General features: G+C 40.2%; 2 protein-coding genes across 3 annotated transcripts in view; both read left to right on the forward strand.

Annotated features, from left to right (window-relative positions):
- Positions 1-24,313, forward strand: part of LOC146861392 (uncharacterized) — a 38,280-nt gene extending 13,967 nt beyond the window's left edge. The window contains exons 1-3 of one of the 2 annotated variants that reach the window (XR_014978959.1): positions 9,718-9,842; positions 12,417-15,232; positions 22,940-24,313. Coding sequence is in view for 1 of the 2 variants with exons in the window: in XM_085645698.1 (XP_085501824.1) it covers positions 12,427-13,104 (678 nt within the window). In the remaining variant the exon portion in view is untranslated. Of the gene's footprint in view, positions 1-9,717; positions 9,843-12,416; positions 16,779-22,939 lie in introns of those variants that run through there. The other variant, XM_085645698.1, reaches the window with a different exon arrangement.
- On the forward strand, positions 22,961-24,313 carry LOC146861393 (uncharacterized). Its single transcript, XM_085645699.1, has one exon. It carries the CDS (start codon positions 22,961-22,963, stop codon positions 23,600-23,602), a length of 642 nt encoding a protein of 213 aa, XP_085501825.1. The 3' UTR covers positions 23,603-24,313.
- Positions 24,314-25,957: the final 1,644 nt, after the last annotated feature.

Consider the following 25,957-nt stretch of genomic DNA (forward strand, 5'->3'; position numbering starts at 1 on the left):
TGTTTAAACGGACCGTGAGTATATACGTACTTATAGTGCGACGATATTTCCAAGCCACACTAATCCTGTGGCTTGAGGGGAATTCCTAATGAGACAAAGTCAAAAAGAGAGGATCCCCCTTAAGGCACTGATGGATAACAAGCAACAACTTACAACAATCATACAATCACCAGAGTAAGACACCAAATCCTCCGTGGGCCAAGAGTTTCAAGTTATAAAATATTTATTCTCAATAAAACAGAGTCAATTAATCAAACAATCATTAAATATATAGATTCCTTTGGTTAAACAGAAAGTGCAAGCTAAAATAAAAAAACATAAAAGATAAAAAACACATTACAAAACCAAATGTGTATATCATAAATTGGGGAGGACCATACAAGAAAAATGTTTTCTTGTCAATATAGAGAGCACAGACACTAGATCCAGATCATCCGTTCTCCTTGCAGCAGTAATTCCAAATACTTGATTTATTTGAATCACAAATGTCTTGACAATCTACAGTCTGGCTTCTTATTGTTGCGTCGACGCGTTTTGGTGGATATAACTTATTGCAAACCACCTTCCTCAGGACAGGAATCTATTTCTCCCAAGAAAACTCTTTAAAAACATATATCTAAAAAAACAATAAAGACAAACAATCAATGAGGCAGACTCTTCATATTATACATAATAAAAAATGTATTCTTCTAGTAACATCACAATAAGATTTGCATTCTTCTGACAACATCACAATTGTAATAACGCACATAGCCCATAACCCTAATTAGTAAAACCCCCCCATAATAGGAGGAGGGTAATACTAAAACGGAAAACAGTGTAAATATTCTGGAGATTAATACATCCACACACTCATACTCCATCATAAACTGTTTACATTAACTCTTTACCTGTATACAAGATACAGTGCACCATCAGATAAAATGCAGGTAAGAACCTTGCAGGATTCCAAACAGGGGACAAATGTCACTCCTTGGAGCCGTATTCATAAACTGGGGGGATCCTCTCTTTTTGACTTTGTCTACTTGATGCCCTATCCCCCTCATGGATAATTAGGGCTCCTCTCATTTTATTGCTGAATTCCTAATGAGGGCTGCACTTTGTTATCACGAAGACTTCAAAATATTTTAACTTGTGGTCCCAATCTAATTTTAGAGAAAGACAAATATAGCATGTCTTTGCTTTAGTGGATTGTAGCATTGTAGTTGAAGCGAGATTTCACTTTGTATTTTTGAAGATCTTCTATTACACGTTCTAACGTGTACAAGGTAGAATATGCTATGTTTCCTTCCCTCTGGACTGTATAAAAATGCGCTGCCGAAAGACGCAGCTTCCTCCTCACGCCGGACTCCAAATGCGAGTACCGGCAAAATGTCAATACGCGACTTTCTAGTCCTGAGGTGTCACGTGATCACAGCGTCAGGAGCGTGATCACGTGTTTGAGTGTGAAATGGCAGGCTCCATGTTGAAATAGTCAACAAGTCGCAGAGTGCGTGTAAAATAAACGCCTAAAAGGCGATTCAGCGTTCGATTTAGTAGTGTTCGCATGATCTGTATTTGTAAGGAACAATTACCCCGTGTGGTAAGTGAGAGGAATTGCAAGAATTACTGTTATCAACACCTGATAATATTGTCCGAGAAGACCCTGTATTAAGTGGTCAAGGCTTCACTATACAGTGGGGCGAAAAGAAAAAAAAAAAAAAAATGTTAACAGAACCGTAAGAAGTGACGGTGTTCCCTAAGTGTGTTAATCCAAACTTAGTGGCGGCCATCATGAAATGAGACAAAGACATGCTAGAGAAAAAGTATTATGTAAATTATATTACGAGCGCGTGTTAGAGGTGATGAGCGTTCTTAATGATCAGGTATGCTAGTCTGATATCTAGCTGTTCTGTGGTAGTTTCATGCACAATTAGTACAAATATTGTGGTTATTAGTCACGTGCTGTAACCAATCCATGAATCTTCTGTTTCTATTGTAGCTCTCTAGGTTTGTACTTCTAATTTAAAGCACTACCAAAGAAACCTATTCCCATAGCGATATTTATGGACCAGTAGAAAACATAGAATTCGGTCTATGTGTTTGTAAACATTATACTCATCAGATTTTGTCATCAGTGACTATTGTGTATAAGTGACAGAGCTGTTCATAAGACATACTAACATACATTGAAAAAAGAAAAGAAAGAAAACATCACTTTTTTTGGGGTACGATCCCTATTATACCATTTCAATTCATATGCATCAGATCGCTTCAAGAAATAACAATTCAATGTGCTTTTAATTATAAGCATTAAGTCAATGATTCTCATTTTCCTAAGAAGTAATGCATCTCATCATCAACATTCATCCCAATGTCAGTCGTCCGCAATTTTAGAATACAGGAAGCTTCATTTCTGCGTAACGTGAGTTCCCTGTTGCCACCCCTCGGGTTCCTCATGGTCTGCTCTATTCCATAAAATATGAAGTCCTTGTGTTGACCCTGTGAATGGCATTCTGAGATATGCGTCGCAATAGGGTATCTGAGGTCGCCCTGTTTGACTGCCCTCATGTGTTCACCTATCCTTTCACGTAATGGACGGATAGTGCTCCCCACATATTTTTTGGTGCATCGACATTCAATGATGTACACTACAAAGTTAGTACTACAGTTGGACAAATGGACACCTACCCTCCATACAGGCAACAGTATTGATATTTTCCATAAATTAGTATTAAATGATTTGGACTGATTTAACTCAAAGAAACACACACCACACATAGTAAGTGACAATCTAACACACGGTGAAAGGCAAGCATTAAAAGAGAAAAGGAACGATGACAGCATAATCATCAAGGAGGAAGACAAAGGGGGGAATATTGTCATTATGTCTAATGTAGATTATGAAAATCAAATTTTTCCCAATTGGGAGACTTGGACTGTCATGAACACCTAACTACTAATCCTATTTGGAAACTTACGGACCATATCAATCGACACCTGAAACAGTGGCATGGAATGGGTATTCTAGATCAAGATGAATATAGTTACCTACGAGTTAACAAGCCCAGATATCCATGTATTTACACGCTCCCGAAAATACATAAAAATCTACCCTGTCCACCTGGCAGGCCCATTATTTCAGGGATTGATGGCCCCACCGAAAAAATGTCAGAATATGTAGACATCTTCCTTAAGCCATTGGTGTATAACCTACCGTCTTTTATACGTGATACCAAACACGTTTTGGGGCTTATATCAGACATAACATGGGGACATGACATGACACTAGTAACACTAGATGTTACCGCTCTCGACACAAGCATCAAGAGAGAATGTGGACTCAAAGCGATTAGGAAGATCTTAAGCACGAGGTCAGCCAGTACATGGGAACACACAGAGATGCTTATCACTATGATTGAGCTGATCCTGGACAATAATGTTTTTCTATTTAAATAAAAATGGTACCGCCAAAAACAGGGAGTTGCCATGGGTTCCAGATTCTCTCCCTCGTACGCCAACCTTTTCATGGGTTGGCTAGAGGAGGACTGGATCTGGGGCCCTGCGGGTTCAAATTGGACTGAGTTTATTCTATTTTGGGGCAGATATATTGACGACTGTCTCATGATTTGGACAGGAGATACTGACAAACTGATTGAATTTGTAGAACATTTTAACAACAACACCTGGAACATCAGATTCACATATGAATATAGTAGAGACAAAATAAAATTTCTTGACACAGAACTATATGTCAAAGATAATCAGATCCACAGTAGGCTGTATCGGAAGGATACAGCCTGTAATGCAATTCTACATGCATCAAGCGCACACCCCTCGCACCAGATTAACACCATCCCCTATGGGGAATTTGTTAGAGCCAGACGTAACTGCAGTCTGGAATCTGACTTCAAAACGTACCGAAGCAATGACCAAACGTTTCAAATTAAGGGGTTACAATACACACACCCTAGAAAAAGCTGAATCAAGGATTAGTAAGATCAAGAGAGAAACAACTCTAAGGAACACCACGAGTAAAAAGAAAAATGACAACAAAATTAGATTTGTTACAAACTATAACAATCTCTCTACCGTTTTAAACCAAAGTCTTAATAGACATTGGCACATTCTGAGAAAGGACGAGACAATGATGGGATTTATTAATGACAGACTTGAGATAACTTACAGAAGGGGAATTTGTCTCAGAAATCTTTTAAGCCCCAGTTACCCTACACCAATAACCAATAAAAATTGGCTATCAACACATATGGTGGGTTTTTACAGATGTGGACACTGTTCAGCCTGTAAATGGGCTAACAGAAAAAAATTGGACTTCACAGGTCCCAATAATAAACGCTATAAAATCACTACAAACATTAACTGTAGTACTAACTTTGTAGTGTACATCATTGAATGTCGATGCACCAAAAAATATGTGGGGAGCACTATCCGTCCATTACGTGAAAGGATAGGTGAACACAAGAGGGCAGTCAAACAGGGCGACCTCAGATACCCTATTGCGACGCATATCTCAGAATGCCATTCACAGGGTCAACACAAGGACTTCATATTTTATGGCATAGAGCAGACCATGAGGAACCCGAGGGGTGGCAACAGGGAACTCACGTTACGCAGAAATGAAGCTTCCTGTATTCTAAAATTGCGGACGACTGACATTGGGATGAATGTTGATGATGAGATGCATTACTTCTTAGGAAAATGAGAATCATTGACTTAATGCTTATAATTAAAAGCACATTGAATTGTTATTTCTTGAAGCGATCTAATGCATATGAATTGAAATGGTGTAATAGGGATCGTACCCAAAAAAAAGTGATGTTTTCTTTCTTTTCTTTTTTCAATGTATGTTAGTATGTCTTATGAACAGCTCTATCACTTATACACAATAGTCACTGATGACAAAATCTGATGAGTATAATTTTTACAAACACATAGACCGAATTCTATGTTTTCTACTGGTCCATAAATATCGCTATGGGAATAGGTTTCTTTGGTAGTGCTTTAAATTAGAAGTACAAACCTAGAGAGCTACAATAGAAACAGAAGATTCATGGATTGGTTACAGTACATGAATAATAACCACAATATTTGTACTAATTGTGCATGAAACTACCACAGAATAGCTAGATATCAGACTAGCATACCTGATCATTTAAAACGCTCATCACCTCTAACACGCGCTCGTAATATAATTTACATAATACTTTTTCTCTAGCATGTCTTTGTCCCATTTCATGATGGCCGCCACTAAGTTTGGATTAACACACTTAGGGAACACCGTCACTTCTTTTTTTTTAAATAATTTTTATTAATACTAATTGTACACCTTTTGCCAATACAGGTTTCATTCTCAAGACGCAGTTTGCAATCAGATTGTTCAAATTATAACACTCTTAATAGTACTGTTATACAGTTATATATAATACATTCACACATCTCATATTACCTCATAGAGCCTTTCCCATTCTTTGGTTACGTCATCTCTTATAGTGTAATGATGCCCATAGTCTATTCGCTTAGTTCGGACTCTGAGTCCGGCAGAGAGGGTTCACATATACTACCCCTGAATGTATTCCGGTTTCCCCAAATCCGCTGCCATCTCCGGGGGCAACCCCTGTTAGTACATACCACCCTTTCTGCAATCATGGCACCGTCTAGGTCCCGGCACCACCACGTGTGGGAGGGGGTTGATTGCGCCCCCCAGTGTTGTGCAATATTCCTCTTTGCTAATGCTAGTCCCATGGCCACCCAGGTTTGGTCGGTGAACACCGTCACTTCTTACGGTTCTGTTAACATTTTTTTTCTTCTTCACCCCGCTGTATATTGAAGCCTTGACCACTTTATACAGGGTCTTCTTGGACAATATTATCAGGTGTTGATAACATAGTAATTCTTGCAATTCCTCTCACTTACCACACGGGGTAATTGTTCCTTACAAATACAGATCATGCGAACACTACTAAATCGAATGCTGAATCGCCTTTTAGGCGTTTATTTTACACGCACTCTGCGACTTGTTGACTATTTCAACATGGAGCCTGTCATTTCACACTCAAACACGTGATCACGCTCCTGACGCTGTGATCACGTGACACCTCAGGACTAGAAAGTCGCGTATTGACATTATGCCGGTACTCGCATTTGGAGTCCGGCGTGAGGAGGAAGCTGCGTCTGGGACCACAAGTTAAAATATTTTGAAGTCTTCGTGATATCGAAGTGCAGCCCTCATTAGGAATTCCCCTCAAGCCACAGGATTAGTGTGGCTTGGAAATATCGTCGCACTATAAGTACGTATATACTCACGGTCCGTTTAAACAGAGTGTCATCACTTGACAGCTTTTATTTCAAGCTTGAATTCTGAGATATCAACACAGAATTGTATTTACACGGTTTTGTGTTTCTTTTCCTCCCTTCTCTCCTTCCTATATATATTTACAGACCGCAATACGATAAAAGTGTTCAGGTCAGTGGGTCCTGATTGAATAAGTTGGGTAGGGTAAAGAATAATCTTGACTTACGTAACTTTTGGACCATATTTTTGCGTTTAAGGTTGTGTCACTGGGAGACCCCTGTAGAACGTAAATTGAAAAACCAATGGAACAATACATATAGAAAATATTTCCTACCACATAGCACCTTTTGCATGAACTAACACCGAACTATGTGGTGTTATCACATCAATTAGCACATTGTCTTTGTAATCACCCTGGGAGCACATTTGTTTGTAACAATAACAAATGTTTGCGAGGAATCATAATGACAACAAACTAATGTAAAATATCATATCACTCTCTACCTAGCCATGAACAAGTCGCATGTACAATCATACGAAGGCGACGAAACACGTGTTGGCTTGGGAACTACTGTACAAACGGAATTATTAAAAAGAAGAAAGATACGAGAAAGAAACCAAAGCTTGATTTATTGTGTTTCATGTGTAATCTAATTCACTAACTGTAAAACTGAAATTTTGCGTGTGCTTGGGTACATATATGATGACTCTTTGTTGCTTTTGCCACAATAACTGAGGGAGGCAGGTGGTTCTCCCTAACCCTTGAGCACCGTTACTAATATAATCTCCACAAATATCTGGTGTATTACCTACAGGCGCCTATTACCTATTACCAATACCACCGTTTTTAGTAAAATTGCGTTTTAGAAGAAAATGTAGTCCAAAATGGAAATGTCACCCATGCATTTACCTGTACGGCAGGCCATCTGGCGAGGGAAAACATTGGCAAAGCCAATAAACGTCATAGGGGAGACCAACTGGCTTTGGTAGTGCTTGTTTTCAGCTTTCAAGTAACAACACAAGGGGTGGAAAAAGAAGCAATGGTAAAATTAAAGTAAAATGCTGAGGTGTATTTCCTTGGACAATGGGGTTAAATTGCTCCTTTAATAACAGCCAGAGGTTAGTGGTGGGCGATAAATCCTGCTCCACTGGCGGACTTCTCAAAGTTTTGCCCACTCCATATTGTAACTTGGAGTTCCAGCAAAACTCAGTCAACAGTCGCGTGACTAGTTTTTTCTTCTGCGTGGCCCACCATTAGTAAGTTGGAAAGCTCGAACGAGAATTGTAGCATGATTTTCAGGTGCTAGGACGGTACCTGGCAAGATTTTCTCAACGTGGGCTGTCGCAACCGTTCACGGTGAGAAATCTGCTGCTCGAATAGAAAATCTTCTCAAGCGGCAGCAAAGAAGCAGTGCCCTCTGGCACACCACGTGGTGCCTTTCGCGTTGATTTTGCAGCATGGAACAAGCTCCAACTGCTAAAAATCCGCACAAGCAGCGCGGCATGCTGAAGTCCACCTGCTTGTGGAACTCCGCGGCATCGCGCAAAAATTTTATGTAACTCCACAAGTTCCATCCACCCCTAGTTTAATTGACGAGAAGGCTCAGAGATCCTTAAATAGATTAAATGTATATATTGATGTAACTTTTTTGTTTTGTATTACACTCATGTCGGTTGCCTCCAATTACATGAAATGCAAGACGGTGCCATAACTCGTCATTGCAATTTAAATGTCTCTGCCAAAAAATACTTTTCATAAAGATACTTGAAATGAACATCTATTGATAATGAACTTGTCCGTGCCTTAAATCAAAATACTGTAAATTCGGTGACAAGGCAAAAAAATGTTTTACCAATTAACACAATATAGTGCAAAACAATAAGAAAAAGCTTTTTATTAAAATGCTATATTTTGGGGTTTTTTTTATTTCTAAACAGTATGTACATAAATAGTCCTATTGAATAAAACCTAGGGGTGAAATTTGCTAAATCTATTTGTGGAAGAAGGTCTAAAGAAGCTGTTCCACTATTGAGGCAGGCGAAAACACCACCACAGGCAGAATGAGCACCGACGGAACACTGAAACATGGAAGAGAGCTTGGTGGCTCGACACTCCAGCACACCCTGTGCAACTACATGGCCAAAACCAGTTTGACAAAGACCAAATCAAAACATCTGCCCTGAAAAGATGCTGATACCGAGCCTGCATATAGGTGGCTACTCAGATAGATATCTACAACTCACTGCAGTTAAAAAAAAAGGTACCTGCTGTATTATCATCATTCGTGTTGTGCACTTGCAAAGATCAATAGAGAGTCTGAAATGTTAAATGCATTATTAACGAAGTCAACATACCAAAAGTGCACAAAGGCCACAGTAAAAAGAACAGCACAATTAAAGAACTCAGGAAACTGCAAAACTCCTCTTAGAACATTCAGGACATTCAGAGAATCAATCACATGTAAGACTGACAAGCTGACAGAACTAAAAAAAAAAAGTACCTATGGACTGAAGCAGTGCCACCAGGTGCTGACCTGTGGATTGAATTTATACGCTGATGATGCACAACTCCTAAAAGTGATGATTCCGGATTGTGATGATCTTGACAGCATTGCTACATCTTTTCAGTATAACTACAGAAGCAGCAGAGACAAAGAAAGCTGAGTGGTGCACACTGAAATGGCTGTTTGCTGTGTCACATGCATGAATCCGAGAACCCATGCAGTGCTCCTAGCCTTAAAAGGTGCTGTCACACGTGCAAGCCTCAGCCATCCCAACACAGTTACCTATGAATGGGAACACCGTACCAGTCTGAGGGAAGCAACGTGTGACGTAACCTACCACAATGCCACTTTGGTGGAGATGGTGCTTGGAAATCCTGCATCAGACCATCATTACAATTTGCAAAGCATGGAAGCTCTCATGAATGCACTCAGCCCAGAGCAATATTTGCCCATCGTTACCATGGGTGCGTGGATTCTCTTTCTACCACTATGAACATCTGTCAGTAAACCACATGTACTCATCTGCGACAGCGAGAGCCAATGATAGAGGTGAGAATAATGGCTGAACTTGACTAGTATAGATGTGTTCTGTGCTGCTGCTACACAGTTTCTTTGACTTGTACTTAACTACTTTATGTCTCTTTTTTTTCCTTCCATAGAGGTGCGCAGATGACATTGCAGTCTACATCAGCCATGTAGCAACCGATAAACCTTTGTGATGCAACAAAACACCCTACGCCGCTCCATTGAGGCTGTATGGTAACTTGTACCATTGGGTAGTGCCGGGGGCCTCTTCCCATGTCCTTGCCATTTTGGGCCAAACATGAGCTCTACTATCAGTGAATCAAGTCAGTGCAGCGCCTATATGCTCAAGTGGACCTCTGCATGGGTTTCCTGTGGCCTGTATTCCATGGATGTATTTCATGCCAGGGGCAGATATGTCCTGTGCAGTGGATACAAGACCTGCTGTACATTCCAGCTTCTCTGCGGTGACGGATAAATATTCCCCAGACCTTATAATGGGAAGTTTGAGCACATGTAAATAGGTGGGATACCTGTGTCCTATTCTTGTTGTATGCTATATTAAACCCATCCCTTCCTGTGTGTCTGTTTATAGCAGCCGTTTTGTTACTTGCACTTAGGGCATGCGCCTCACTGCAACCTTTATGGAGCATCCACTGCATTGTTTCTGTAGTTCACTTGTTATTGTATTATGTAATCAATCACTTTCGCTAAAGGTGTTCCCTCATTAACATTCTACTGCCTGTGTCATTTACACTTGTGTGGTAGCACATCTATTCTTGTGTTTTTTGTCCGCTGATGGCTGCGTTGGTTGCTTTCACTGTTAATGCAGATGTTTTTCTTGTATTTGTTTTATTTCTGCAAATTTGTTATGAGCCTAAACTTGTTGGCATGCTTTGTAAAGTTTATTTTTTATTCAAATCTTCAAAAGACTATATCATTGATGAAATATTTATGATTTTACACGCACACCAGCAAATGCTTTGCCTAGGCCTTTGTTTGAAATTATATCAGTAAGTCTTTGCGGCTTTTCGGGGCACAGTGAGCTATACCTAAATATTTATTACTAACCCTGACTATGTGAAAAGCACCCAGAACCAGAATCAATTAACTAGGAAAGAGCTGATAAGACACACACGTTTCAGACACTCCGCTAATCGATGTAGTTGAAACAATTCTACTTTGTAAAACATCTAGTTTCAGAAAATCATGTAGGTTATTTTGAGTTAATTTCTAGTTTTAAGAAAAATTTGGTTCAAATAAATCTCTTAAAGATTGAGCCAGATAAAAAAAATGCAAAGTCTGGACTTTTTGCAAAAGCTTAGTTAATCGTGCTTGGCGGGTTAGGGCGGAGAAGGCATTTTTCATCATTTGTTATCATTGTGTTTGGATCCTGGGCACACATATTCAAAGGATGTTTGGTTAGCATTTGTACAGACGTAGTCCATGCTTGGGGTCAGGTCTGTTCTATCGCAAGGATCCAAAGTAAAGCAAAATATAATAATGATACAAATTCATAAATGTTAGTGATGCAGCACGCTTGCTGGTAAACTGAGTACAAAGCTGAAACCCCTGTTTGTAAGCAGGTTGCACGTCTGAGAAGGGGAGGTGCGAACTGATATTCTCAAAAGGTGCACATTTTCAATCTAATATATCACCACTGGCTTAGTCATATTGGTCTGAATGATCTGAATAGCAATGATATACTTTCTTAGTTTTTTATTTTTTGTTCCAAAGTTTAGTCGTAAATTACAGTTGTCAGTTGCCTAGGAGAGGGATCCGTCTTTAGCAGAGTAGAGGCCGACAAAGAGGCCTTCTGCCCTGTAGTTTTGCCTTTGGGTGGCTCTTTTTCTGCCTCGCATGTGCATAGACTTTGCACAACATGGCGTCTGTACACAAACTCTTGACTGACTGACTGATCCTCAAATGCTATTCCTCACCCACCCAGGTACCGATTATTCCGCACCCGCTATTCTTTATTCACCTAGGGGCATTTTCATTATCTCTGATCGAAAGCTAAGCCCTAGACAGTCTTGTGCTGATCTGTAGTAGGGGTGTTCATGATCAGAAAGATAGCGATTAATTGCTCCAGAGTATGATTAGATACATGCACGCAAAGCTTCACATCTCAGCAGGGCTGACTACTCAAGGTGCCACAGATAACGAAATCTAAAACGAAATCTAAATATCATTGAGTTGGTTGATAAGCACTAAGAGACAGTCCATATTGTGGTGTGTTGATTTACATGTTTATGAATATTGTTATGTGAATGCAGGTTCATTGATAATTTCTAATTGGTTACTAATGGGGTATTGTAACAAAAATACAAGCTAGCGTTGGGACATGTTCTTGATACAGGCTCCAGATAGTCTAAAATTTGTCTTTGGTCAGAGATCAACTGTCTTGCATTTATTTCAGCATAATGCAAATAGTTTATGTTTTCAGTTCAATCTTACAGTGTTATGAATGATGTATAAAAGTCTTTAAAGGTAATATTTTATGCTGATTAATCAGAATCCAATAGTTCTGTAAAACCTGCTTTCACGTTTAGAATTCTGGGCCATGGCCAACTAAATTTAGACAAAATACACGGCAGGGTTTGTAACCTTAATATGTGTGCTTTTTGCCCCATTGTAGGATGGATATATTGTACTCAATGTTAACCATGCATATTTATGTCTGCCCCTTGACAGGTATTTACTGTATAATATGTCATACTCTATACTGCACTGTAACCATGTTTATAATTTGGGAAAATCAATAAAACATTTTTTTAGAGAAAATAGGAGCATAGTAAACACATGTTTAAAAAAAATAAAAATGATAAAGGATAGTTGCAAAGCACACAGTATGACAATTATAAAGCAGGTGTTGTGTATGCAATTCATAGTTCAAGAGACAGTAACATTTCTATTTAAAGGAAAACTGTCAAATATAACAACACCAGTAAGTTGAACTAAAAATGTATTCATTGATTTGTTCCTTAAAAGAACTCACAAAGTCAAAATTGGCAAAATGTGTACATTTGGTGACTGCTAAATTTCCATCTTCGATTAATCATAGTTCAAATAAACATTCATATCAATTTATTCAACAGGATTCAAGGAATGGCTGCTGACGAGTCTATCTCGTTCTTTGGATGGGAGTCTGTATATGATCAACACGAACATTTAAGAAACACACAGGAGCCTAAAGGACACCTTGAGTACACAATGTACCATGGAACCCATAAGCAAAATGCAAGAAACATAGTAATATCAGGATTTAAACGTTCCAAAGGAGGACTTTTGGGAGCAGGAGTTTATGTGAGCCGAAATGTCAGGAAGGCCATGTGCTACCCACAAAAGACCAGGAAAGACGAGAAAGTGGTCTTCAAACTGAGAGTGAAAGTGGGCAAAGTCAAGAGAATTGATTGTGATGCTCACCCGTTACAAAAGACTTGGCATGAGAATGGGTATGACACGGCATGGGTGCCTCGCAAGAGCAATATCTCGGCTATTAAAAGTGGAAGGGAGGAGGACTGTGTTTGGGACCCACAAAACATCCAGATAGTTGGGGTTAGTTACTGCGAGGACTCCCGACTCAAAGAAGAACTTATAAGATTGTTAGCGGCACGGGATAGAGGATCAGGTAGTGACAGTACCCAGGAGGACATTTGCAGGGCGTGTGACAAGAGTATGGATAGTTTCCATCACATACTTCCCTGCTGGGCATGCGGAAAGCTCATCTGCCCTTTCCTAGGCAAACATAAATGTAGAAGTGTATTAGGCAATCGCAAATTATGACATTCTTTGATAACGACTTAGGGCCAGATGTACTTATCTATTTTCATGTCGCAAATGGCCCGATTCACAGAATCAGGCCTTTTACGACAAAAAATAGGATTTTCCCATGTACCAAACCCAATTTTTCTATTCGGTAACCTATTACCGAATTGCAAAATGGGTTAGAAATTCAGTATTAGGCGGGGTTTGTTAAGGGCATCCCTTCCTAATAGCGACTCGCAGTGGTATGGGTGAATGTTTTGCGACCGAAATGCGGTTGCAAAACATTCCCATTTTACCACCTACTTCAAGTAGGTGGTAAGCCATGCGCAAACGGGAAGGGGTCCCCTCGAGGACCGCTTCTTCTTTGTGAATGTATGCAAAAACATTTTGTATGAGCAGGCAGTAGTCTCATGGACGACTGCTTACTCCTAAAAAAATGAAAAGAACACTTTTCATTTTTGTTTTTGAAATACATCCCATTTTCCTTTAAGGAAAAGTGGCTGCATGAAAAAAAAGTAGCTTCATTTCAAAGCAAACACAGACTTGGTGGTCTGCTGGCCCCAGCAAACCACCATCCCTGTGTTTTGAGCGATTCCCAGTGGGTCGCAAATTGCGACCTACCTCATGAATATTAATGTAGGTGGGTCAATTTGCTACCCACTGGGAATCGCAAACAGTGTAAAACAAGCTGTTGTACATAGCTGTTTGCGATTTCCTAATAGCGAATCACACAAATTCGCTATTGGTTAATCGCAAACCTGAGTGTATGTACATCTGGCCCCTATTTACTTAAGAAGGGAGTACTACATATTGTAAGTTTAAAACACATTAAAAGGCATGCAACAACTACTAATAAACTAGCACAAAATAAAGTTTGCCACTGCTTGGGGGGAGATCCATGGACGGGAGGATGACTGTGTTTGGGACTCGAAGTTCATCAGCATGATCTTCAAATCAAGTTTGTTCTCCGACCAAGATTGTAACTTGGAAAACCAAGACTGTTGCATGGATTAGAAATCTGCATTTCTCTTCCCCCAGCAAGATCTGGAGTGGTCACTACAGTTCATAAAGACACTTGTAAACCAATCCACCTCCCATATCGTCAAGGAACATATTGTACGCAACTCAGCATCAGTTCTCAAATGAGTGTCAGGACCAATAAATTACATACTTGTGCATAGTCCACAAAACATTGCACGTAAAGGGAAAATATGTGCTTGTTCAGTGGGCATTTAGCTGATTTCTCCAATAAAATCACCTAAAAGGGAAAGAAATCCATTTTACATAGGATCCCAAAACATGAAATAAACCTTTGGAGCTGGCCCTTTAGAGTTTCCAGCCCTCACCAGAGAAACAAAGTCTCATGGCCCATCAAAGAGAACGCACGATTGCATGAAGGATATGATGGAAACCTACCACTTCAAACAAACTTGCAGCTACAAAACTCTTCTCAATTTAATGGTGCTAAATGAGCACATAACTACAACAAGCTTGAGCTTGTGTGCATGAAATTTCACTTGAGACTTCAATCCACAACCCTTGTGACTTTCATGAGACTCCATCAGAAACCTTATCACCCGTCCCTCGTGACAAGCACAATATGCTACCTGTAGCTGCAACATTAAGAACTTTCAAGTTACACAGTTTCTACATATACCACACTTTACCCGCATGAGGTACCCATGCCTATACTTGAGGCTACAGCATCACACCACTGTGATGAAGCTTCAGGAGAGGTGTCACCCCTAAACCGTGAAATGTACACGTGGCAATTGTTGAAACTCAGTGCCCTGAGAGAAGTTTTGTTGTGATCCAAAATTATGAGTTCACAGAGCGACAATGTGCAGCAGGATTTCTTCAATGATGAATATAACAACCAGCACATGTTTCTCGCTTGGAACGTTTTCTCCCGCTGCTTCTACCGAACTGAGTGTTAAGGTTGTTCTCAGAAACCGAAGAGCACCACTCATACACCTCTGAGAGGAAATCAGGAGCAAAATGTCAAGAAAGCATACTTTCCTAACGTTATGTACATGAGTGAGGTATGGCGTCCTGGAAGCGCTAAAATACCTAAACCAAGATGGTGAACATCGAGATTCAAGTATAGCTACTGTTGACAGTAACTGTACCCTTCCATTCTGCCAAGGTGAGATGGCACCACTGGTTGTAAACAGATGTATATAATACTAAATACAATTAAATTAAATAACAGTCACCTACAGCACTTTAACGCAAAACATCAGTATGAGAACACAGGGCCAATGACTTGGATTGAGCAGTGTTGTAGAGGGCCTGATTCAAAGAGTGATTTGTTCACTTAAGATCATAGTAGATTTACAAAGAGGCATTTGCAAGGTTAAGTTCCGGACTAAATAAAAATCAGACAGGATAAGTGGAATTATTTTAGACTTTAAAGTGTCAATTACAATGCAAAAATTCCACTAGCAAGTCAGAATCCCTGCACTCATCAATTTATGGTTAGGCATGGATGTGTGGATGTTAGAGGGAGATACTATCTGAAAAGGAATTGAACATTCACAACATGGTAATTAGGCCAATATTCACATGCATCTTGTAGGCAGACTGGCACCCTGAAACACATACAATTACAATCTTATTACTAGCAGTTACAAGTGCATTTCTAATGGGGGAATAAGGAGGGAACATCCCTATATTTAAATTGGTATTGAAGAAGTGGTCTTTCCATGGGGAATATATTATCCTAATACTAAAAAGAAAGTGGGTGAATGCAGATTTGTGTCAGATGTATGTGCGCAGAAGTTCCACTTGGAGGAAATTCAAAATGTGTAATATCTCCACATTTGAATATTCCTGTACATCTATAACCTCAGTAGATTTAAGAACTACTCCTTGGAACCTCCGGGGCTGCCAAGAGAGGCATCAGAAATGTGGCCCGAATTTAGATCTAACTCAGCACAAGCAATTCTCCAACTTTTCAAGTTAGCTCTTTATTAATTGTGCCCAATGGATTTAAATCAGGGCTTAAATAACATAAAATAAATTTAGTATGTGTTTTCACATTCATACAGGATTAAGTGTCTTTCTTTGGGGTTTTGAAACATTCAGCATTTTCCACTTAATGTCTGAAGAAATATCTATAATCCTATACTGCTTCTGGTCTCATTACATAAAATAAATCTGAATTGTAGCCAAGCCAATGATATTATTGTATTGCAAATATTAATAAAAGACCATAATAGGGCTAGAGCTTGGGAAGCACTAGTAAGAGAGTATGAGAAACCCAGAGCTGGAATCAGGCAAATCCTCGCCCTCGGTACAATCCCGACAGGGGAGCCCACTACTACAAGACCCGGAATGGTATGCAGAGCAGATGCAATGAGCTGAGTGAAATAAAATACCATGAGAGAACAGATGGGGGAATAATAGGGAAGGTTAACAGCGTTAGGGACAGGAAGCATCGACCTCACAGAGAAGTGATACTCCACACACAACTGAACACTAATAGTGACCTGAAGTGGGGGGAGCTAAAGGGGGTGTTGATGTAGGGTTTATTCATTCATGGAACAGATTTATACTATGCTGATGTGGCAAATGCTAATATATGTAAGCAGTTGACAATAATGTGACACTGGACAAGAGGATTGATGTCCAGGAAAATGTATGCATAAATTGAAAAGGAAATAAAATCTGTAAAACACATAATAATAAAAGACCAGCATTTCTATATGTTTAAGTACAGGAACAGTGGCATCCCTAGCATCAATTGAAATATTGGAACATCTCACTTTATGGTCTAATAATTCCATATAAATTACCCAATTAACCATTTAAAGTTACGCCCCTCTGTTTAAAAATATTATCTGTGTTCTACATGCTCAAATAATAATGTGTGTGCTGATCAGTTAATGTGAAGCAAGTGCACAAAAACAAATCTATACTACACTAGTCAGCTCACAGGAACAAATTATTTTCAAATGTTGTTGTTCCATTTAACATTGGTCCATGCCTCAGATGACTGTGTAAATGAGTAGTATATTTGATCAATTCTATTGAAATGTATCTCATGTGAATATCCTGAAAATTTGGAATGGTTCCAGTCGCCTGGACCTCAGTTGGACACATTTCATGTACATAAACTTGGATAGATACCGGAATTGGGAACATTCTGACGTAAAAACATTGTGAGCAATTGAGGAGGGGGAGGTCACCTCACCATTATGCACTGGTAGCAGGAAGTGCTAGTAGGATTCTTATCCCTAGTGAGTGAGGTCCTTTACAAAAATGAGGAGTGGTGGTGCAGGCCTTATCTGTGTTTGAATGTTGTTCCAGAACCTGGGTGCCTAACTTGCGAATGGCTGTTATAGTCTGGATTTGTCCATCCTTTACTACTTTCAGCATTTCAGGTATTCATTCCATTGGTCTCAAAAATGATGGTCGTAATAACACATCTAGTGACTACTCATACAGTGATTTACCAGGTATGCGATTACTGTCCCATTCAGGGTTCTCCAACTAAGAATGAGGGATAAGGCAGTAATACTGCAAGTTTTACCCTGGTTCCAAAGGTTGAAGGAAATATGGTCATTGTCACTAAAGCTAACCTAATGCTAAGCAGTGATTTGTACAAATACTGTAAATAACCAAATGAAAAATAGTTGATAATTCCAGAGAAAAAGAATTGCCGTCAAGAAGAATTATCCATAAGTCTTGATGTTCCAACAACACATCGTTGATAGAATAATAACTATTCATGATTAAGTTTCACTAAAATTGTGTAAACCTTACAGGCCATGTAAACATCATATCAGTTATTAGTGCAAGAGCAACGCTCCCTTTTCCAGTCGCTCTAGAGATTGGATTCTACCATCCAGTGACTGGTTGGCACTCAAAAGGGTGCTGTGAGGTGCAGCCTTCACTCCACTGTAAGACAAAACACTTTATTAAATCCTGCATTACCTGCTCCACATCACATTACAGTCTAAGGTTCCAGGCTACCTCCCTGTTGCATCATTTTGCTTGTAGTTTATTCTGTCGCTAAACTCTCCCTATAGCACATCTCAGTGGTAGGGCTTTCATCTGTATCTTGGTTCCTACGGTTATTATTATTCTTTCATAAACAGATTCTGGACTTTTCTGTTTCTTCTCCTATCTGCTCTCCGTTCTAGACTTTTCTGTTTCCCTTTTTGTACCTATTAGTTTTCCAGGTCTTACTGTTTCCAAGTCTTAGTTTAGCCTTCCTTTTTAGGTCTCGCCTGACCCAGCGCATGCGCTTGTCTGGCGAGACTTATTGTTATTGAGAGGGCTCCAAAAAGTGCTACCAGGCCAGCCTAGAGCTACAGTGCATGTGCGCGGGCGCGCGCCGCGCTTTCCCGCGATTACTTTCACTTTCGTGGCCGCTTTGATGTTTGATCGCGATCACTTTCGCGGCCGCGCCAATAGGTCTCGCTTTTGGGACCTTATAAGTATTTAGTTATGCAACTGTTGCATGGCTAAACACTTATAAGGTCCCAAAGGCGAGACCTATTGGCTATGCCAATGCTTGTATTTGTGGTTCCCTGAATTCTAGCACCAGGGGATCCCATCTAAACAATCTTTACGATTTGAACCACACAACAATACACAAAACGACAGGAAGCAGTATACATTTAGCAAATATATACATGATTAAATAGTATGTTTAATACACAGAAAAAAGATATATAAACATTGTAACTTTCATTTGATTGGGAACTTTAGAGTATTTCAAAATGTGTATTTATTTCTATAAGACAAAGCTATATGATTGCATACTGCTTTGTCATTTGTGCTCCTAATGTGTGCTTTCTGCCAGTGCATAGTTGTGCTTTTATGGAGGTCACCAATGGTCCAACTACTGCTCTCTGTACTTGTGCTGCTCCCACAAATCCAGCTTAGCATACCAAATTAACTTTTAGCTTTCAGTTTCAAATACATATTTACCGAACGTTTGAAAATTCCCAATTCTGAATTTATCTTTTTTTATGGAGATATACATTATTAACCGCTTTAATTATTAATTTTTTTTAAACAGTTGCAGACCCCAAGGGTCCATGGACCTCAGGTTAAGAATCACCGATCTACAGGGAACAGCAAAACATTTAACAGCTGGGGGATTGGGATGAAATAAACAGAGTGAGTGTCAGGAAGGAGAGAGAGTCCCTTTTCACAAAAAGTGGCAGTGGTCAGTAGTGTAGCCACATTTCTAAAGCAAGTATCCACCCTTCCACAATGTTTATAAATTCTTATTTTATTGTTCTATAGTTCAACTATAATTTCACATAGAGGCCTGCAGTTTTTGAAGTAAATTGTTGAATTGCCATATTTTCACAGTGTCAGGAACTTACTCACCATTTGTATGTATTATATTCAGCACTCTTTACAGTGTGATTCAAGAAAGCATTTCTTTGGTTTGTGCATGATTTTCACACATGCAAATAGGAAAAAAAGTGGAAACTGTGTTAGCTGAATTCAGAAAGGGCTTTGGGTGCAAATTGTCTACAATAGCCATACTCCAGATCCCTGTGTTCAGATTTTGCTCTTTGTTTGGAGTTGAAGGTTAAAGAGTGCGCATGATGAGTGCACGTGTGGCCGTATCTCTAATTCATAAATGATGTGCTTACAGATGCAGCAGCTTTAGACCTTCTTTTGCCTATGATGCTTCTGATCATTGGCTTGCAAGGCTGGTGGCAATGTGTAAGGCAAACAGGGGCCACATTAGTCTTAGAAACGGTGCAGGCATATTCAGAAAGCCATTCTGGTGTTTCCCTAGTATGCTACAGGCTAGTGGGTTGTTTTCAGAGGGAAGTGGACTGCATAACCCAACCACAAGGGCCCCCATGGGCCCATTGTTATTTGCTGAAGTATGTAGTTGGTGACGATTCTACATTTTTCAAGGATTGATTTTGGTTTCCAGTATGCCCCTGAGTCTTTCTGCTGGAGTGCTCCTCATACATGTTAAAAGAGCACATTTCTGGGCCTTTTTCAGTAACTTTATATCACCGCTAGGTCATACACTAAGGGGCTGATTTATTTTTAGGCAGACGGCCCGTGGGTTCTTCATGAGGACAGAATAAACTACTCCATCCCCATGGTGAAGAGGCCGGCCATCTAATTTATTAATGACCACCAAGCAGTCAATCATTTATAAAAGCATTTACAGGAACTGTCATCAAAGCAGTTCCTGTCAATGCATTTTACTGTTTGCTACAGGGCTGAGTTGGAAGGATACAGCTCTGTAGCAAACAGTATTTCTTTCTTTTTTTTTTTAAATACCAACATGCGATTTTTTTTCTTTTAATGAAAAAAACTCATGCTTTCCTTTCCATGGTAGGCTTTTCCCGTGGCAGGAGAGCAATACAATTATTTGACCTTAAATCCTGGTGGTAAATCAGGCCTTAAGTCTGTTGCCTTATACCCCTTAATTGAAGCACTGGCCCTGTGGTCTGCCATCTGGATGGCCAACCCTAATTTATCACATACTGCATCAGCATAGTCGTACATTTTTCACATTTCACCTCAATTAGGTATCAAAAAGAAACAAGCATTTGCAATGCAATAGGTCTCGCATTTATACGAGTTTGAGCTATTGGCATTGTATATGACAATGCCTTTTATTTATGTTTTAAAAACCCACACATAAATAAAAGGCATTGCCATTTACAGTGCCAATAGCTCAAACTCTTAACAACTGCGAGACCTATTGCATTGCAAATGCTTGTTTTAGGATTATGTGTTTTGAGAGCTTTCAGTCATGGGTCACTATTGGGGACAGTAGCTGGGAGTGTTGACATGTATCCAGATTTCTCCTTCAACCACAATGTAAATTTGTGGGTGCGTCGAGGCGCTGAGCTGCAAAGGGGTGGTGCAGTATAAAACGTATACATAACACGTTAGCCCTTTGCATTGAATGAGCATATTAGCGCACATTATTAATCAGTTGTGCCAGCACTGTGAACACGCGTTTACGGGACCCCCGTTGGGGGTAGCTGTGCGCTTAATAAAATTCTGTTTATTATTATTATTATCTAGGGCGGCTATGTAGCGCTACTCACTCTCATGTAAATATGCTCTGTTAGGATCTTCGACATGAAGCCCGTTCCGGTGCCCACATTTGGCTCTCGAGATGCAGGCCGAGTGAGGGTAAAAAACATCAAAGCGCTTCGACGCTGCGAACATGTCTGCACAGAGACTCTGAGCCGATCCTGGGGGGAGGCCAGTTAGAAACACCGATGACAATGAATTGCAGACATCAAAGGCCAAAGGGTGGTTTTAACAGTAGTGACGGGGGAGGGACTGGGAGTGATTTGTGGACGGAGCAGGCATAGACGGGAGGGAGGAGGTGGGTAAAACTTTTAAACGTGCACACAAGCTAACTTGCCCTTTTCCGACGTAATAAGTATTTAACTATAAAGGAGAAGCACAATGTTTTTTAGCAGCCACAAAATCATAAGGGGAAACACGCTGCTGTTCAAATGCCACAAAAGCACGAGTGCTAAAGTGTAAAAATGACAAGCGCGCATAAAATTCTGTTTATTATTATTATTATCTAGGGCGGCTATGTAGCGCTACTCACTCTCATGTAAATATGCTCTGTTAGGATCTTCGACATGAAGCCCGTTCCGGTGCCCACATTTGGCTCTCGAGATGCAGGCCGAGTGAGGGTAAAAAACATCAAAGCGCTTCGACGCTGCGAACATGTCTGCACAGAGACTCTGAGCCGATCCTGGGGGGAGGCCAGTTAGAAACACCGATGACAATGAATTGCGGACATCAAAGGCCAAAGGGTGGTTTTAACAGTAGTGACGGGGGAGGGACTGGGAGTGATTTGTGGACGGAGCAGGCATAGACGGGAGGGAGGAGGTGGGTAAAACTTTTAAACGTGCACACAAGCTAACTTGCCCTTTTCCGACGTAAATAAGTATTTAACTATAAAGGAGAAGCACAATGTTTTTTAGCAGCCACAAAATCATAAGGGGAAACACGCTGCTGTTCAAATGCCACAAAAGCACGAGTGCTAAAGTGTAAAAATGACAAGCGCGCACTGAAGTTTACGAGGAGGGAGTGGGGGCGGGCACAGTGCAAATGGTGTGCACTTTGATGTCCTCCGTGGCCACGCGGCTCACTGAGGACATCAAAGGAAGTGATCAGGCAGTGCTTTTCAGGCTGCCAAATGGTGCGCGCGCCCGGCGCACATGCACTGTAGTTGGCGGCCTGAAAAGCACTGTTTGCACTTCCAAAACTCGCTTACTATAAGTCTCGCCAGAGGCAGCGCTAAAGCGCTGTCTCAGGCGAGACCTAAAAAGTGAATTTCCGCAGACCGGTATCTGGAGACCAAACCTCCCACACATGCCTCTATCACCCATCTGTGCAGGATTGCTGACAATTGCCAAATTCAGTTGAAAACATAAACACTGCTATGCGCTTTTCAGAGCAGATCATCCTATCTATAAGCCCAACACCTCATGCCCTACCTGAAAAACTTCCAGAAAAAATTTGTTTGGCAAAGAACTAAGCTTTTAGTTATGACCAAACCTTCTTGTCCCGTCTTGCCCAGTTAGTATTTCATCAAGAACTTCCTCTTGATGAGGTTGAGTCCACCCTGGTAGACCTATCTTACCAGGGTGGGAATAGGTTGCCCATGATGAAGCATTCTACAGCTAGTGGGTAAGGCTTCCTCATCCACTTAAATTCGCACTAGGACTGGTCTAGATCCCCTTGTGATCCTCAAAAAGTTTACAAAGTCTGTTCATAAAGGAAGTGGTATGGGCTTCCTTTGATGTTGTTTATTAATCTGTATTATGTACATCTATGATAAGTCAGTTGTATGAAGCCAGTTTTATTTTTATTTTTACAGGATTAAGACATTAATATCACAATGTCTATTTCATTTGCTGGATGGAAAAATATTTACGAACAGAAGCTAAAGAAGCATGATGAGCCTAAAAGAGGTGGTCAATACTCAATGTACCATGGGACACACAAGGCCCATGCAGCAGCCATCATCACTAATGGCTTCAGACCTTCCACCGATGGACTTCTTGGAGCAGGGGTATACATCAGTCGTAATAAGCAAAAGGCGATGTGCTACCCACTGAACAGCAGTGACGATGACCGAGTAGTCTTCAAGATTAGGGTCAGAGTGGGCAAAGTAAAGAAGATCGACTGCGACAACCACCAGATGCAGAAGACTTGGCACCAAAATGGATACGATACTGCTTGGGTGCCACCTAACAGCAACATATCTAGTATTAGAAGTGGTCGGGAGGAGGACTGTGTCTGGGACCCCAAACGAATCACTATTCTTGGTATCAGCCACTGTGAGGATGAGCAGCTGAAGACTGAATTGAAACGCCTGATTGCAAAAAAGAAGCGTGCGTCCAGCGCCAGGAAGTTCAAGAAAAGACCTTGTAAGGCCTGTCGGAAAGAAATGAAGGACACCCATACTTTGCTGAAGTGCTGGTCCTGCGAGAAGACCATTTGCCCTTTCCTCTCCGAGCATAAGTGTAAGGGAAAATAAACACCCCTTGCTTACTGAAGACATCTGACCTCCATACAACCGTGATCTTAGTGTGGATAATGATGGGGGAGGCAAGAGGTGATGTCAAACTTGTATAAAACATCCATTTGGATGAAACCGCTAGCCAAGTGTGTGTGTTCAGCCCTCAAAAACAATATATCAATATGTAAATGGCTTCCGGTTGGGCAACACAATTTAGTGATAGAAAGCAAGTCCACCCTATGGACTAAATGGTATCTGCCACTCATGTAAGATTTAGTAGTGACTAAGTTAGGGGATAGGTTTGTTCATTCTGTAGGCCTAAGTTACTTTCAACCAAACAGCAACACCATTTCAACAAAGGATGAATTGTAATACTGCCAGCATCATTTCATAAGATTCATAATTTTGGATGGAATGAAACTATTTTTTGGGGAAGCTTCTGAAGAAATTCTCCAATTTGTTTTAGCAAACTATTTTGTCGAATACGATGTTTACAAAAAAAATTGCTGGGTTTAATTTCTTTTGGGAACCAATATTTGGAGACTTTTCCCGAACTTAAAAAGTAAACTTTGCAAATTTTCTGACATCCATGAAGGTCTTCATAGAACTCAATGAAACTGGCAGGAATTAAGCGCCTCAATTTCCTTGCAGTCCTGATCTGTGAATCCTGGGTATTTATGCGACTGCACAGGACTTGTAATAAACTATGTCATGGACTCAGATGTGAAATATATGCATTATATTTTTATGTTCGCTATGTCTTATCTTGAACAAGTGCTCAGCCCTTTTTTTTATATGTCAACCCAGTATGGATTCACTCTTAAAATCTTTTGTACACTTTAAAAAATTGACTAACATCTCTGTAGCAAATTACTGATCATGATTCCCAGAATCACAGTGATCAGATTTATATCTCTACATATGGGACTCTATAAAGCAGAAAATATGCCATTGAAGTGTAGCTGTGGGTCACAGGCTAGAAAATAAGTGTTCTCATGAAAGTCATTGTTGTTATTATTATTCTTATTATTACTACTACTATCTTTATTCGGCATGTGAAAATACCATAAAAGAAACAATCATATTAATAAAGGAATGTTACAGATGCAAATTTAAAAAAATCAATCCATCAGACAGGGTTCTACATAATACAATTTCAATAAATAGTTAAAAAGGGAAAAATAAAATATATACATCGTATAAGGGCTATCCCTCAGCAGTCTAATTCATCTTTAAACTCTATATCCACCGATTAAAAAGTTAACAGATGTGAGATAAAGGAACCGTTAATCAGACAAAATACAGGAAGAGCAGGCAGGAGATCTATGGGCAGCCGCTACCCCTTGTGGCCCTTAATCTAAAAGCAGCTCTTAAAAAATTGGTTATACAGAACAGCGTAAAAGTATCTGGGGCCAATCTTAAAAATAACAAAGCCACCCGCGCTTGTTTAAATGTAGCTTTCTTTGAGATACCCTTTAGCTAAAGACTTCTGGGACGTGAATAAAATGGTCACAATAATACAAAGTGAAGGGTGTCCTGTGGAGACCTGTGGTCGCAGCCACAGGGCCCCTTCAGCTCTATTGACGATGTAAACCCTGCCGGCTCTGAAAATACATGATGCAGAAGGTTTAGCCTGAACCGTGTCATTAAGAATCTGTCGTGAGCATTACTCAAACAAGACAAGTATGGTTCAATACCCTCGATGGATTTAACCACTAAATGTTCTCTCACCGACGGTTTGGCTAACTCTCTGTGTTCCCGTAGCATCAAAGCATTCTTAAAGAACCAGTCCTTGACCAGGGCCTTATCATGCATGCTCAGTATGGAAGGGTTAGTAAATAGTTCTGCACATCTCATTTCCTCAAAGCACTCCTTCACATATTTTAGCCAAGGGATTTTTAGCCCATGGTCAAGAGAAAGACAGTCTACTACGACCTGCCTACTTAGAGCCGCCTTCTCATTTGCCCAGATCTTTACCCAACATACTAAAGGTTTGACTGCCATCCTATCCGTGATGTGTTGAACACCCAATTCTGCATGGACAATATGAGCTGGAGGGCTTTGGGGAACTTTTAGCAAACGCCGGAGGTAGATGTTCTCTTCTATTTGCAATTGGGTGGCCTTGATAAATCCCCATACCTCGCTTCCGTATAGCACTTTAGCACAACACATAGAGCTATATAATCTCAGAATCTGTTCTGGGGACCAACGTTCTAGCCTTTGTGTAAAACTCATTATCGATCCAGTGCTGCTAATCATTGCTCTGCATTTCTCTCCTAATAAGTGTTTAAAATTTAGTCGATCATCAAATAAAATCCCCAAATATGAGAAAGTGTGTTCCTTTCCTAAGCGATGAGATCCAATTTTATAGTT

This window comes from Triturus cristatus, chromosome 3_1 (genome assembly GCF_964204655.1).
Source record: "Triturus cristatus chromosome 3_1, aTriCri1.1, whole genome shotgun sequence".
In the NCBI taxonomy this organism is placed as follows: Eukaryota; Metazoa; Chordata; class Amphibia; order Caudata; family Salamandridae; genus Triturus; species Triturus cristatus.